Source organism: Ornithorhynchus anatinus, chromosome 6 (genome assembly GCF_004115215.2).
Source record: "Ornithorhynchus anatinus isolate Pmale09 chromosome 6, mOrnAna1.pri.v4, whole genome shotgun sequence".
Classification (NCBI taxonomy): domain Eukaryota; kingdom Metazoa; phylum Chordata; class Mammalia; order Monotremata; family Ornithorhynchidae; genus Ornithorhynchus; species Ornithorhynchus anatinus.
In genome coordinates, this window is record NC_041733.1 from 26,597,479 (window position 1) to 26,611,481 (window position 14,003).

At 40.2% G+C, this 14,003-nt stretch overlaps 1 protein-coding gene and 1 non-coding gene across 5 annotated transcripts in view; both read right to left on the minus strand.

Moving 5' to 3' along the window:
- Nucleotides 1–1,835: 1,835 nt before the first annotated feature.
- Nucleotides 1,836–14,003, minus strand: part of FGF13 (fibroblast growth factor 13) — a 335,613-nt gene continuing 323,445 nt past the window's right edge. For 3 of the 4 annotated variants that reach the window (XM_007665951.4, XM_007665973.4, XM_001510510.5), the window contains 2 exons: nt 4,152–4,350; nt 2,988–3,215 (listed from right to left, as the gene is read on the minus strand). In XM_007665951.4, the coding sequence (XP_007664141.1) occupies nt 3,079–3,215; nt 4,152–4,350 (336 nt within the window). In that variant the 3' untranslated portion in view covers nt 2,988–3,078. Of the gene's footprint in view, nt 3,216–4,151; nt 4,351–14,003 lie in introns of all 4 variants that reach the window. The other variant, XM_029067813.2, reaches the window with a different exon arrangement.
- LOC114812977 lies at nt 13,712–13,849 on the minus strand. Its single transcript, XR_003760589.1, has one exon. It is a non-coding gene; the product is annotated as a small nucleolar RNA SNORA7 (small nucleolar RNA).

Here is a 14,003-nt window from a genome sequence, read left to right on the forward strand (position 1 = left end):
CCAAAGGAGAGCAGGCCATAAAATGCCACTCAAGATACAGCAAACCCTTTGAGACAGGGGTTTCTATATTCAGTTATATAGCTCATTGGATGGAAAAAAGGCCCGGTAAAATAATGGGAATCAGCATTAGACAAAAATCACTCCCCTTTTGGTATCGGAGAAAGAAAATAACACCCGGATTTAAATCACCGGCTATGTACCTGGGTGTTAGGGACAGAAAAGTTTGCATACTCAAGGCACTTAAAATGGAACATTCTTTTGAAGGGTAATTCTACTTTATCAAGTGTTCTAAGACACAGAAGTCCCCTGCTGCTAGACCATAGAAAGCCTCCTTTCCACAGCATCGGGTCTCAAGACATTTTTATTGAGACAAATGTTTTATTCAGGTTTCTGATCCTTGCTGGGTTTCATCAAAAGTTTATGAGGTAATATGCCTGGAGCCAATGGGCAAAGCCGTTAATTGCTCATAGCTGAGATTTTACTCTAGTACCCAACTCAGGTATATTTTGCTATTCTAATTGCTGACACCACAAAATTTAAAACGATATTTTTACAATAGCAAATAGATATGGGTGTGGGGAATTTTCTTTGCCCATACTAATTAATAACTGTGGTATGCATTACACACATACTATATTCCAAACACTGCAGTAAGCACTGGGTTATACAAGATAATCAGATGCAATCCCTGTCCTAAATGGGGCCATTGTGTGACGTCTCAGGCCCCTTTAGAACACAGTGAGTCCTGTTTTTGGAAGAACTGGTCTGTCATATCCCTTTATGGCAACTAATTTGATCAAATGCAAGTGCCTTGCTGCATACTCCTGAACATATGGAGCACACACAGTGAGCCTGGATGCCCAGAACAACTCCTGGCTCACTGAGAAAAATACAGAAATAGCAATCTGATTAAAACCAGATTGGTTACCCGGTTTAGGTGCCTAAAAGTGAAGACTAGATAAAGTTGTATTCAATCTTTCTTTGTTGGGGGGTGATCAACAGTCTACTTTGTCATTATTTGATGGGGTAGGTCATCACGGCAGGGTTGGCTCTGGAAGACAATCTAACAAGCTGCATTTAAGTTTACGGGGAAACACATTCCACAATATGACAATTCACAATACACCCACAATTTCAAGGAACGTATCCTGGGGTAGGCCTGAAGCAGAACTGCTTCCTGTTTTGCCTCAAACGAACTGAAAGTGGCAACCAACTGAGCAGAGCCAAACAAGACTGCCAAGTTTCTGCAATGACTTTCCGCGGGGAAATGAGGTTTGGAGCCGAAGGAAAGAAATGGGACATTCCTCTCAAATGCTCCAAAAATTAAAAAAAATCAGGAAGAAGGACTAGTTGAAAGTTCACTGCTTTGTTTAAACCTTGATACAAAGCCAGGTCAGCTTTAAATTTCTCCTTCCAGTGATTTCCCCAGCCCAAATCTACCCCTGGCGTTCCAAAATCTTACTCCTGCCAGAAGCAGAGATCATCCTCTCCCAATGAGGCCAAGAGCAACAGGTTTCAAATATTTTTAGAAACCTTGGTGTCCAGCACTAGGAATCGACGTCAGTGCTAGATGTAACCCATATGGGATAGCCCAAGTTTTACCCCCAATCTGCACCACCTTGAGTCCCATGAAATGCCACAATCAGATTTAAAGTGCACTGGACTATTAAATGTAACTGACCCCCCCTTTTAAAATAAAGCATTTTCAGGAACTGTTTGGCCAATGCCGTTCAGGGTACTGACCATTTCAACACTACGTTTCCCTTTGGCTTTAATCATGGGCAGAACTTGGTTATCATACAACAACTAAGAAATCAGCGAGCTTTTTTAAAAAGTCCATCTTAATATAAATAGTTTATTCAGTGCATGGTTGTGTATACAACAAATAATAAACAATTTTGGTACAAGACAGAAAACTGCCTGTACATGCTATGTCAGTTTTGGAGCACAGAATTCAACAATGATTAATGCACAAAATCTTACACATCATGCAACTCTATGCCAAGATCCCAACTTTCTCCCATGCAACAGATATGATGACCTAAATGGAAACCTAACTCAATTTTAAACAATTTTCCAATAGCATGTTTAAGTATATGTTGTTTAGGGGAAACCTGTCCTAACATTTCCTTGTACACAATAATCACGTGCCCAGTACAGTGAAAGGACTATACAAATAAGACATTTCTTATAAAAAACTGACATCACCTTAATTCCACAGTCTCTGTCTTTAGAAAAAAAAGCCACAACAATAGTCTAACATGATACATAAAATGGAACTAAGAGAAATCTACGTTGGAGGATAAACATATCCATATTGTTATCTTCCACTGACTTGGGTTGACAAAACAACTCAATTCCTACATACTGGGTTCAGCACAAGACCTTTATCGGGATACTACAAATCTATAAAAATTGATATTTCAGTGTGTTAAAATCACAAGAACACTGTTAACTTGAGCCTGAGATGCCAACTCAGTTCCAACCCTGAATTTCTTTTATTTCATTTTAAAGTCAGAGCTTTAAAGACCCATTGGAGTTCAGAAATCAAAAAGTTGCACTATTCCAAATTAAAGAATACATTTTTATCAAGCTTAGATATAAAACAGTAAGCCAAGAAAACAACAGATTTTACATTATTTGTTGTATTTGTTTGCCCCTATAAAACATATAAGCCTTAAAATTTCCTTTGAAGAGCAAAAGTGGTCTTTTGATTTTCTTGGTTGGAAAGCAAATTCTTATCAGCAGTGAGTGCTGTGAAATGTTCCTGTTTTGTTTCCCACAAAGCATAGGCAAGATAGAGAGCTGAACATTCCTCCTCCGGGATTTTTTTTTCCGCAGTTAGGTTTTGCTGGCTATCCAGGTGCCTTGTGATATGCACAAGCATATTTTACATTATTGGGGTATATCCATCGATAACCAGAAGATCTAATGGCTGATATAAGAGAGTGACCTATGCAAGTTCAGTGGCTTGTCCTGAAAAATTGAACATTTGGATGAAAGACTGCTGCTATTAAGAATTCGACTGCATCCGGAGGTAAGGTTCCATTACAGAGCACTTGACTTGCCTTCACCTGGCTACGTTGATTCGTTCTGACTCATGGATTTCCCGCCGTTCAACACTCCCGAAACACTTCTGCTTTTTGTCGGGGTCCCACTTCCAGACCGTGAAAACTCTGTGAGATCATGTAGGGAGGGTTCTTTGTACATAGCCACTGAAACGTACAGAAAGCTTAATTAAACATACAACCCAACATTCTCCTGGTTCTCATTTTAATCGGTATATTTGCACTAGCGTACCAATGGGAATCAAAAGCTGGTTTCAGGGATTCAACGAACAGATTTGATCACACTGAATAAATATGCTTAATACAGCCCTGGGAAATCCTGTTTTTCCTTCCTACTTTCCTATTTGAATGGCTTTGGCACCTGCCTTGATCATTCCCTTTACCCATCTTTGTCAGAAAATGGGAATGGTAAGAGTGCCTCAGGCCAAGGAAGTAATGAATCTACAAATTTTTCTAACACTATTGAGATGCTCGAATGTGAGGCATTAAATAACATCAGTCCTGTATTATGATCAATTTAAAAATGCATCATTCTTCTTTGATTAGGAAATGAAAAAGTCTCAAGAGGCTCGGGAGCAACTTTTTGTTCGGGCCAACTGCTAACATTAATTCCTAAAAACAGGTTAGATGATATTATCAAGAAAGCTTTTGTTATATTTGACATTAAGTCGTGAGACCAGAAATAGCCTACTGAGCATTTTACAAAAAGAAAGAGCACAGCAAATGCTACCTAAATCTTCTGGGTTTGGAGCCAGCAGATTTTCCTGATAAAGTGTTCCCCACCAGCAAAGGATATGCCAAGAATGAATTTATGAAAACAACAATTAAAATATATGAAAATAAACTAGAGATCGCAGAACATAGTCAAATCTGGTTACCTTTCTATAGTCAAATAATACTGTGGTTACCTTTAGGTTTGGCAGTTTTGATTTTTAATTTAATGACAATGTCTTTTTATATAAATACTTAACACTGTAAAATTATGCTTTGGGAAAATGTTAATTAATGCTAGCTAAATATATTTCTCATCATTGCCCAAGTAATCCATATCTCCTGAAAACTGAAGTGGTATTCTAAAGTTACCTTTTAATGGCTTTGGAAGAAAGTGTGCTGCAGGTTTGTTTTTCTTCACATGATTTCCTTTCATGATTTCGCCTTCTTTGTTGAGGCCCAAATACCAACCCCTGCCTGATTGCTGCTGTCTGTATATCATTGAAGAATATGTCACATAGTAATTTTCAAAAACTGATTCTTTGAACTTGCATTCGGGTGTAAAATGTTCCTGGAAAAAGAAAGTGAAATGTCAATATCTTCCCCTTTAAATTTCACATTTTTTCACAGCGATGATTTGAAAATCTTTCACCCTTTATGTACTTAGTAGAGACTTTGCCCAATCCAATAGCATCACTACCCCTGAAAATATTTTGAAAAGAAACTCAAATTTCAATGCAAAAAGGAACACAATTACATTGTATCCTTAGCAAGCCCTAAGTGAAGTATTATTAATGAATAGTAAAAATCTCTTGGTAATGGAAAATTTGGAGATCCAGTAATACTAGAGTTTTAACATTTATGCCAATAAAGGGCTCAGATGAGGAATATTAATTAAGAAAGATTAAAATTAAGTGAGGAATTTTATTTGACACTTAATCATAATGATTTCATTTTCTCGACTATTTTGCCTAAATGGGTTATTCATTCATTCATTCAATAGTATTTATTGAGTGCTTACTATGTGCAGAGCACTGTAGTAAATGCTTGGAATGTACAAATTGGTAACAGATAGAGACAGTCCCTGCCCTTTGACGGGCTTACGGTCGAATCGGGGGAGACGGACAGACAAGAACAATAGCAATAAACAGAATCAAGGGGATGAACATCTCATTAAAACAATAGCAAATGAATAGAATCAAGGTGATGTACAACTCATTAACAAAATAGATAGGGTAATGAAAACATATACAGTTGAGCGGACGAGTACAGTGCTGAGGGGATGGGAAGGGAGGGGGGAGGAGCAGAGGGAAAGGGGGGAAAAGAGGGCTTAGCTGATGAGAGGTGAAGGGGAGGGTAAAGGGGGAGCAGAGGGAGCAAAGGGAAAACGGGAGCTCAGTTTAAGAAGGCCTCTTGGAGGAAGTGAGCTTTAAGTGGGTTTTGAAGAGAGGTAGAGAATTAGTTTGGCAGAGGTGAGGAGGGAGGGCATTCCAGGACCGCGGGAGGACGTGGCCCAGGCGTTGACGGCGGGAAAGGTGAGAACGGGGGATGGTGGGGAGATGGGTGGCAGAGGAGCGGAGCGTGCGGGGTGGGCAGTGGAAAGAGAGAAGGGAGGAGAGGTAGGAGGGGGCAAGGTGATGGAGAGCCTTGAAGCCTAGAGTGAGAAGTTTTTGTTTTGTGCGGAGGTTGATAGGCAACCACTGGAGGTTTTTAAGAAGGGGAGTGACAGGCCCAGAGCGTTTCTGCAGGAAGATGAGCCGGGCAGCGGAGTGAAGAATAGACTGGAGTGGGGAGAGAGAGGAGGAAGGGAGATCAGAGAGCAGGCTGACACAGTACTCTAGCCGGGATATTATGAGAGCCTGTAGCAGTAAGATAGTCATTTGGGTGGAGAGGAAAGGGCGGATCTTGGCGATATTATAAAGGCGAGACTGGCAGGTTTTGGTGACAGATTGGATGTGTGGGGTGAATGAGAGAGCCGAGTCATTAGAGTCAAGAGTTTATTAGTGTCTTAATTTAATTGTGAATAATTACAATTAGTGTCTTTTGTTTTAGTACCTTACTTTTAGACTAACCTATACTAAGGAGAGATAGAAAAGCCACCTAATTAAAAGAAGCAACTGTAACATTTATCACATGGTGCCATTTGTGGTAGCTTCGCTTCACTGCACAAAGGAGAGGTTCTTAAGCATTCCACTGAAACACAAAAACATAGAAAACAGTTGGCAGTACTAAAAATAACAACTTCCACAAAATCCCCTTTCAGAAATCACCTTATAAAGATGGGCTTTTCCTGGTCTCTGACTAGAAAGCTATCTGAGCCTTGAGGGGGGCCAAACTCAGAAATATTTTGAATCTGCGGCACTCTTAGTGCCTAAATCACCCTGTGAGGCATTCCATAAAAACCATAAATATGCTCAGAACCAGGACAATATTTTCGAATCAATGACCGTATTTCAAGGACAAAAGGGGGAAGTTCCTTCATGTCAATAAGCAACTCCATTAAATCCTCTTCCAGTTCACAGTCTGATTCCCCTGCCAATTTAGCAATCAGAATAGTCCTCTTTGGTCTTTTGGAACAAATGATTAGCTGCTGTAGGGCACCTTCTACATCTTGTTCATTTGAATGCTATCAGTTTAGTTAATGGACTGTGGTCATTTCTGGTGAGTGTAGTTGAACATAATACAATAGTTAGTAACAATATACTTAAGGAGATCCCACAGCTATTGGTGGCCCAACAGCAGACTGAACCCTTAGGACCTGATCTTGTCTTGTCTTTTGCTGTCAAGTTGACTCTGACCCATATTGACACCATGGACACATCTCTCCCAGAACAAACCACCTCCATCTCAGTTGTTCTGGTAGTGACCTGATCATTAACTCTTTATAGTGGGAATCCAAGATCTTCTGAAGCCTGCCTGAGCTTCCTCATTTATGAAATCTGATTGGTGGAACGCTATGCTTCTCAGAAAGATAAGACGCCATAGTGAAAGGGGCTAGATAAGCCCAGTGCTGGGAAGGACAATTATTTACTCTGGGAACTCTGGTATAAAACCATTACGCCAACTACAAAATAGGAAATTATTTGTGCACTGGGACTTAGAGGTCATGACTGAATGGTATTCCTTTCTTCCTCCTATCACTTAGAGTTCTCAATGGACAGTAGACCTCTTTCCCTCTTGAACGTAGTCTGTGTCTGATTCTCCCCCATCCCCCACCCCAAAAGGGGAGAGGAGCTTATGTATAAATACCCATTATCAGAGGGAGCATAATACTTATGTAGAGAAGCACTCTCCCAAGTACATGGCTTTGTATTAGTCACTCTGTTTGTGCACTCTAGACTGCACAGAATCCGGATGGCTACTGAGCAGTAAAGCTAAGTGTAGATACATGGTTATGACAATTCTGGATTATGATCCTTGGCTCATCCATTACCCAAAATTTGCTGTGTGCATAATATCTGGGTATCAGTGGTTTTGTTCTTGGCCACAGACCATTTGGAAAAATAACATTCACCTGGCCAGGTTTAAACTACATTGCTATAGACCAAGAAGTGTGGGGAAAAGAAGGTTCAGAACAAGAGAGGGATTGGGATGCTAACGAAGCCGTTATTATTTCCTTCACATGATTTCAATCAATAAAAAAAATCAATAAGAAAAAACAAAAGCCCTGTACAGAATTTTAAAAGTTGATATTATTTAAGGGTTTTGAAAAGTTTAATTTGTTATTAAGCACCTGGTCATCCAGGACTTAGAGACATTCAGTTTCAACAAATCTTCATAAAGTCTTAAATGGGTAAATGAAATAATTTTAAACAAAGCATATCTTCAAGCTAAATCCCCAGTCCTCCAATTTTAATTCAGAAGCAAATTATACAGTGAATGTAGACATCACCTAAAACAGAAGATAATGAGGCAATCGCTGACAAACATATACTTAGCAGTGGTGCAAATTATGCTTTTTTATCTTTCTCCTGTATTCTTTATCACCGTGCTTCCAAGAAATTACTTTTGACAATGCAGGAAGACTAATCTTAATGAAAATTTCCATTCAACCACATACCTAAATTAGTTGAGCGATTAAAATGGTAAGCTATTTGGGAAAACAGTCTTTTCTGCCCAATTTCATAAAGATTTCATTGTCATTCTTAGTCTAATATGTCTCACACTGAAAAACTCCCTTCCACCAACTGTTGCATTTGATGTCGCCCATAGCATGGCATGGCCGTGCTTTGTGGAACTTGGAGGTGGTCCTTTTGACCAGTCTCATGGCAGTCAAATATCTGAATCTGGCACAGTTCCCAACCCTGCTAGACTCCCAAACTGGGGACTCCTCTCATTTTTGCACAGTCCCCTGGGAACTGCCTCTCTGGGACCAGATGGGGGCTTCACTCAGCACCAGGCAAGACCTGGCCAAGGTTGGTAAGGGAGCAAAAGGAAGGTTGTGACTCACCTTCTCCCCAGCTTAACTAAAAGATTTATGTCATATCTGCCACATGCTGAGCTTTCACATCAGCTTTCCATGATGAGAAACATGACAGAGAACTTAATTGCTTTGGCATTGCCCTATGCTAGTCTTTATTAACCTCCACTTCTCTTTTTTCCCCAAAACCTACTAAGATATCAGCTAAATTATAAAATGGGTGACATTTGAAAAAAACAACACACGTCTGACCTTAGTAATTCTACCAACAAAATAAGAGTACATCTATCAAGGCAGAGCAACTGCAATTTCTCCTCTCAATTTTTGAATGTATTTGCCTTTACCACTACATAATTCAATCAACGGTATTTACTGAACACCTACTGAATTACACGTGCTTGGGAGAGTACAATACCCAGATACATGATCACTGTTCTCAAGGAGCTTTAATGTAATGGAGACAGACAAAAATTATTTATAGATAATGAAATCTAGAAGAACAAGAATAAAGCAGAGAGTTGTACAAATACATGAAAAAGACAAAATAGCTGAACTAATAATGGAATGCAGGAATAAGTATACAAATAAAATGTACATAGTTAAAAATATACAGATGTATATGAGTACGGAAGATATATGCTAAGGGTGAGTGCTGGGTGATGCTATTGGGGTGTGGTGAATTAATCAGGGAAGGCTTCCTGGAGAAACTGGTCTTTCAAAATGGGAAGCAGCATGGCCTAGTAGAAGGAATATGGGTCTGGGAGTCAGAGGTCCTGAGTTCTAATCCCAGCTCTGCCAATTGGCTGCTGAGTGACCTTGGGAAGTCATTGAACTTCTGTGCCTCAATTTCCTCAACTCTAAGATATAGGATTCAATAACTGTTTTCCTCCTACTTATACAGTGAGGCCCATGTGGGACAAGGACTGTGTCTGATCTGATCGATTTGTATTGATCCTAGCGCTTAAAACAGTGCCTGATACATAGTAAGAGTTTAACAAATACCATAAAAAACAAATCCATGGTGGGATGGTGGATTTGACAGCTGAGGGACTTACAGGCTAGGAGGCAGTGGGTAAGGGATAGAAGCTGGGAGAGCTGAAAATACACTCAGGTGAATATGGGAGGACGTGAGAGTGAGAGATGGGAAGTTGCAGGTAAAGAAAGTTGATAAGCTCGTTGAAGGCAGAGAATGTCCGTTTATTGTTGATTTGTATTCCCCAAGGGATTAGTACAGTACTCTGCACACAGAAAACGCTCAATAAATATGACTGAATGAACGATATATAGGAAGGAGATCCTCAAAACTAATGGTATAGGATTTCTGCTTGATGCAGAGGGAAGAAGGGTAATGACTGGAGGCTTTTGAAGAGTGCAAACAATTTTTACAAAACTGGGAACCTAAGGCTCTGGATAAGCATTGTTTTCTGTCACGAATATATATGCTTCAAAAATAAATGCATTAATATCAACTTGAACTTTATGTAAGAAAGTGTATAAAGTGTATAAATAGAAGTTGATATATATTATCAGATCCATCCAGACACTGGCCAGACATTGTTCGCCCCTTTACTATGTGATCAGAATCTGAAATTTTTTTAACCTGATACCTTCTCTTCGTGTAGTAAGTTCTCGAAAGAGCAGAAATTAGAAAAGAAATTGCCCTACACAAAATGAGCCAGGAATATTGATTTTTAGGAAAAAAATAACATTTGTCTTTGAAAACCCAGTTAGCAAGCTGATTTCTCATTCTGACCATCTAGTAGTAATAATACGTATACATTACAGTGTGTAAGGCAGCCTCAGAAACCAATTAAAATGGAAATCATTTCATATTAAATGCAGCATAATACAAATCTTCCATAACCCCATGGGTCTGTCCAAAATCTGTAACTGGATGCCATAGTTACTCTTAAAGAAAACATTAGTTTTCTCCAAAGCCCTTGACAAAGTTTTTGAATAACTGCATCCTTGTGGAAATCAATAGTGTAAATGGGCTTCAGTGTAAAAGTTCATCTTCAGCAAAATGTAAAAAAAAACACCCAAAGTGAAGTTTTTGAATATATTCCAGTTACACCAATTTGTGTGTATGTAAGTCAAGTAGGCACATAAACCGTTGCCTTTAGCTTGTTTTTTTAGCAAGTCTTTAGCTTGTTTTTAATCTAATCAATGAAACATCCTGAAATATCACTGGCAGCTAAGAATGCCGTTAACAGATTAAAAGAAATCCTTTAAAAGAAAGCGAATAATACATCGAAGAGCTAAAGGAAACTATCTTTTCAGCGATGTAATATTGATTTTTGTCATCTGAAAGCTAAGTGCAAGAATAATATGTCCAGGGCTGAGCCAAATTTTTCAAAGCCATTGAGAAAAACCAGGAAAAATCCTTACCAAAAATTCATGCCTAGGCTGGCCAGACATATTTTTGGAAATAACTTTCCTACACAAGATTCTGCTTTGGCAGCAATGGGCCAGTGCCAGTGAACTGATAGCAGGGATTGTGCCATCCAGGCAAAAGAATTGTGGACCTATGCCACTAGCCTTTCATCCAAAATCATTGTGGAGACCCTGATGTTAGCATGTCCACCTGACAGAACACTCAATTTCGGGATTTTCATTTCCAGTCTCTGTCTTTCCACCCCCAACATCTCCTGAGGAGCCTCAGGACTCTCCAGGAATTTGCAAGAAATCTGCCATTTCCCATAGGAAGTAGCTGTCAATTACAAGGACCATTACAGAAAAAACTATTATTTTAGAATGTGTTACATGCTTACCAGATGTCTTGACACACTGTACTTAGTACTGGGGTAGAAACACTAAATGCAGATCAGACACAGATTCTGTCCCAAATAGGGATAATAGTCTGAGGGGGAGGGAGAATGAGTTTCTTCTGCCCATTTTTAAAGATGAAAGAACTGAGGCACAGAGAATTTAAGTGACCTGTTCAGGGTTACACAGCAGGAACGTGCCAGGCCTAAGCTTAAAATCCAGATCTCCCGACTCCCAGGCCTATGTTCTTTGCAGAAGGCCACATGGCATCCTGATGGGTCAGTGTGAGGTCATAATGCCTTAAGAAAACATACCCAGTCTTCAACACTTGGGTGTTGAATTGAGATAGAAAAAATTAGTATCAAATTCATCTACTTTTGCTGGCCAATGGCCATTGTCAGCACCTTTATGATATGACCAGAATCTGAAATGTTTTTAGCCTGATCCCTTTTCTTAATGTAGCAAGTTTTTCAAAATTAAGAGAGAGCAGACACTAGAAAGAAAAATGGCCTGCACAAAATGAGCCAGGACTTCCGATTTTTTGAAAAAAAAATCAAAATTTGTCTTGAAAACACAGTCAGCAAGCTAATTCCTCATTATGATCATATGGTAGTAATAATTAACTAATTAATGGTATTTATTCAGTGCATACAGTGTACAGAACACTATACTAAGCCCTGGGGAAGAATATACAGGTGAGAATTAGACATGGTTCCTGTCCCTCAGGTACCTCACGGTCTGAAAATAAAAAGCAGGAGAGGGGACAGGGGATAGACATATAAGGAGAAATGAAAGAAAACATTTAGACAGTGACAACAACAAAAACAACCCACCAAAGATCGGTAGGGTTCTGTGGCTAAAGGACCAGAATTTCACATGTTTGGACACAGCAGCAGGTATAGGGACCATTACAGCAGATTCCAACAGCCACTGTCTTCCCTGGGTTTAGGGGAGGGGGTGCCAAGCTATGGTTGTTTTTTTTCTTTCCCACCAGATAGTACTATTATAACTGCTACATAACCACCTCCCCTAAGACCTTTTTTTCCCACCCCCTTAAAAAATCTTTCTACCCTGGACTGAATACAAGGTTGCAGTACATAACCATATCTGTTGGATGAATATTTTTCAAGATTCCAGTAGCAAAAGAAACAGTCATTGAATGATTTTCTCTTGTTGTAATTATATCTGAGTAATGGAGTTTGAGTTTCCTCATTTGATAACAGGGGAGGGAGGAAAGAGGCCAGATTGTGTCCTTCCCCCATTACCCAGCAGGATGTATTGATAACAGCATCACAGGGTCTGAGGGCTACAGCTTTTAATAAGTCAGAAATGGCAGAAGTTGAAAATATCAGCCAGAAAAGAAGCTGTCCTGAACATCTTCTACACCATATGTTGAAATCTACTCTACAAGAATGGAAATCCCAACTGAGAATACTGTGAGAGGTGAGTTGGAGCAAGCCTAAGAAAGGCTCTGAAAGAACCAAATGCTTGGGCATATCATAATAGAGAAGCAGTGTGGCCTAATGGAAAGAGTATGGGTCTGGAAGTCAGAGGACCTGGGTCTTAATCTTGGTTTCGCCACCTGTCTGCTCGGAAAATTACTTAATTTCTCTGTGACTCAGTTCCTTCATCAGCAAAATGGGGATTCAATACCTGCTCTCCCTTCTACTTGGACTGTTAGCCCTATATGGAATGTGATTTTCTTATATCTACCCCACCGCTTAGTACAGTGTTTGACAAAGAGTAAGCGCTTAACGAATACCACAATTATTCTATCATGGGAATTACTGCACTCGATGCTTGTCAGACAAGAGAGGTTTAACCAGTCACTTGAAACTTTGGAAGAAGGTTTGCGAAACCCCTCTGCTTTCTGTATCATCCCATGAATCTGCTGCAGCTGTCATGGCAGTTGAGAAACTTAAGTTTTTTTAATTTGTATGATATTTGTTAAGCACTTACTATGTACTAGGGACTGTACTAAGCATTGGGGTAGACACAAGCCAATCGGATTGGACACAGTCCATAACCCATATGGGGCTTACAGTACAAATGTCCATTTTACAGGTGAGGTAACTGAGGCCCAGAGAAATTAAGTGACTTCTCAAATAGCAGACAAGTGGAGAAGGCAGAATTAGAACCCAAGTCCTCTGACTTCCAGGCCCGTGCTCTATCCACTAGGCCACGCTGCTTCTCCAGTGTGATATACAGAGAAGCAGCGTAGCTCAGTGGAAAGAGATCGGGCTTGGGAGTCAGAGGTCATGGTTTCAAATCCCGGCTTAGCCACTTGTCAGCTGTGTGACTTTGGGCAAGTCACTTCACTTCTCTGTGCTTCAGGTACCCCATCTGTAAAATGGGGATTAAGACCGTGAGCCCCACGTGGGACAACCTGATGACCTTGTATCCTCCCTAGCGCTTAGAACAGTGCTTTGCACATAGTAAGCCCATAACAAATGCCTTTTATTATTATTATATACCCAAACATTCAGGTCTCTCAGAGCCTTTCTTCCTTGGCTTAGTTTCCCTTGTCTTGTCATGCCGTCAAGTCATCTTCGACCCATAGCAACTCCAAGAACACATCTCTCCCAGAACACCCCACCTCCATCTGCAATCATTCTGGTAGTGTATTCATAGAGTTTTCTCGGTAAAAATGCAGAAGTGGCTTACCATTGCCTCCTTCCGCACAGTAAATGAGTCTTCGTCCTTGATTCTCTCCCATGCTGCTGCTGTCCAGCACAAGTGAGTTCTGACTTGCAGCAGATTGCCTTCCACTCGCTGGCCACTGCCCAAGCTAGGAATGGAATGGCTGGGCCTCTGCCTGACTCTCCCTCTTGTAGTCGAGACTGGAAGAGTAGTGGGAACTCTCCAGGTGTGACCCTGAGAGGGATAGTTTCCCTTAGCTTCTCTTTAAACGCTTAAGACCTCCATCCTGAACAATCTGCCTTAAGGATATCCTTGTGGGAGAGGATCTGGCAGGAGACAGCAGAAATCTACCCCTTCAGGTCTTTCTGCTCTTGGGTGCCTAAGGAAGCCCTAATCTT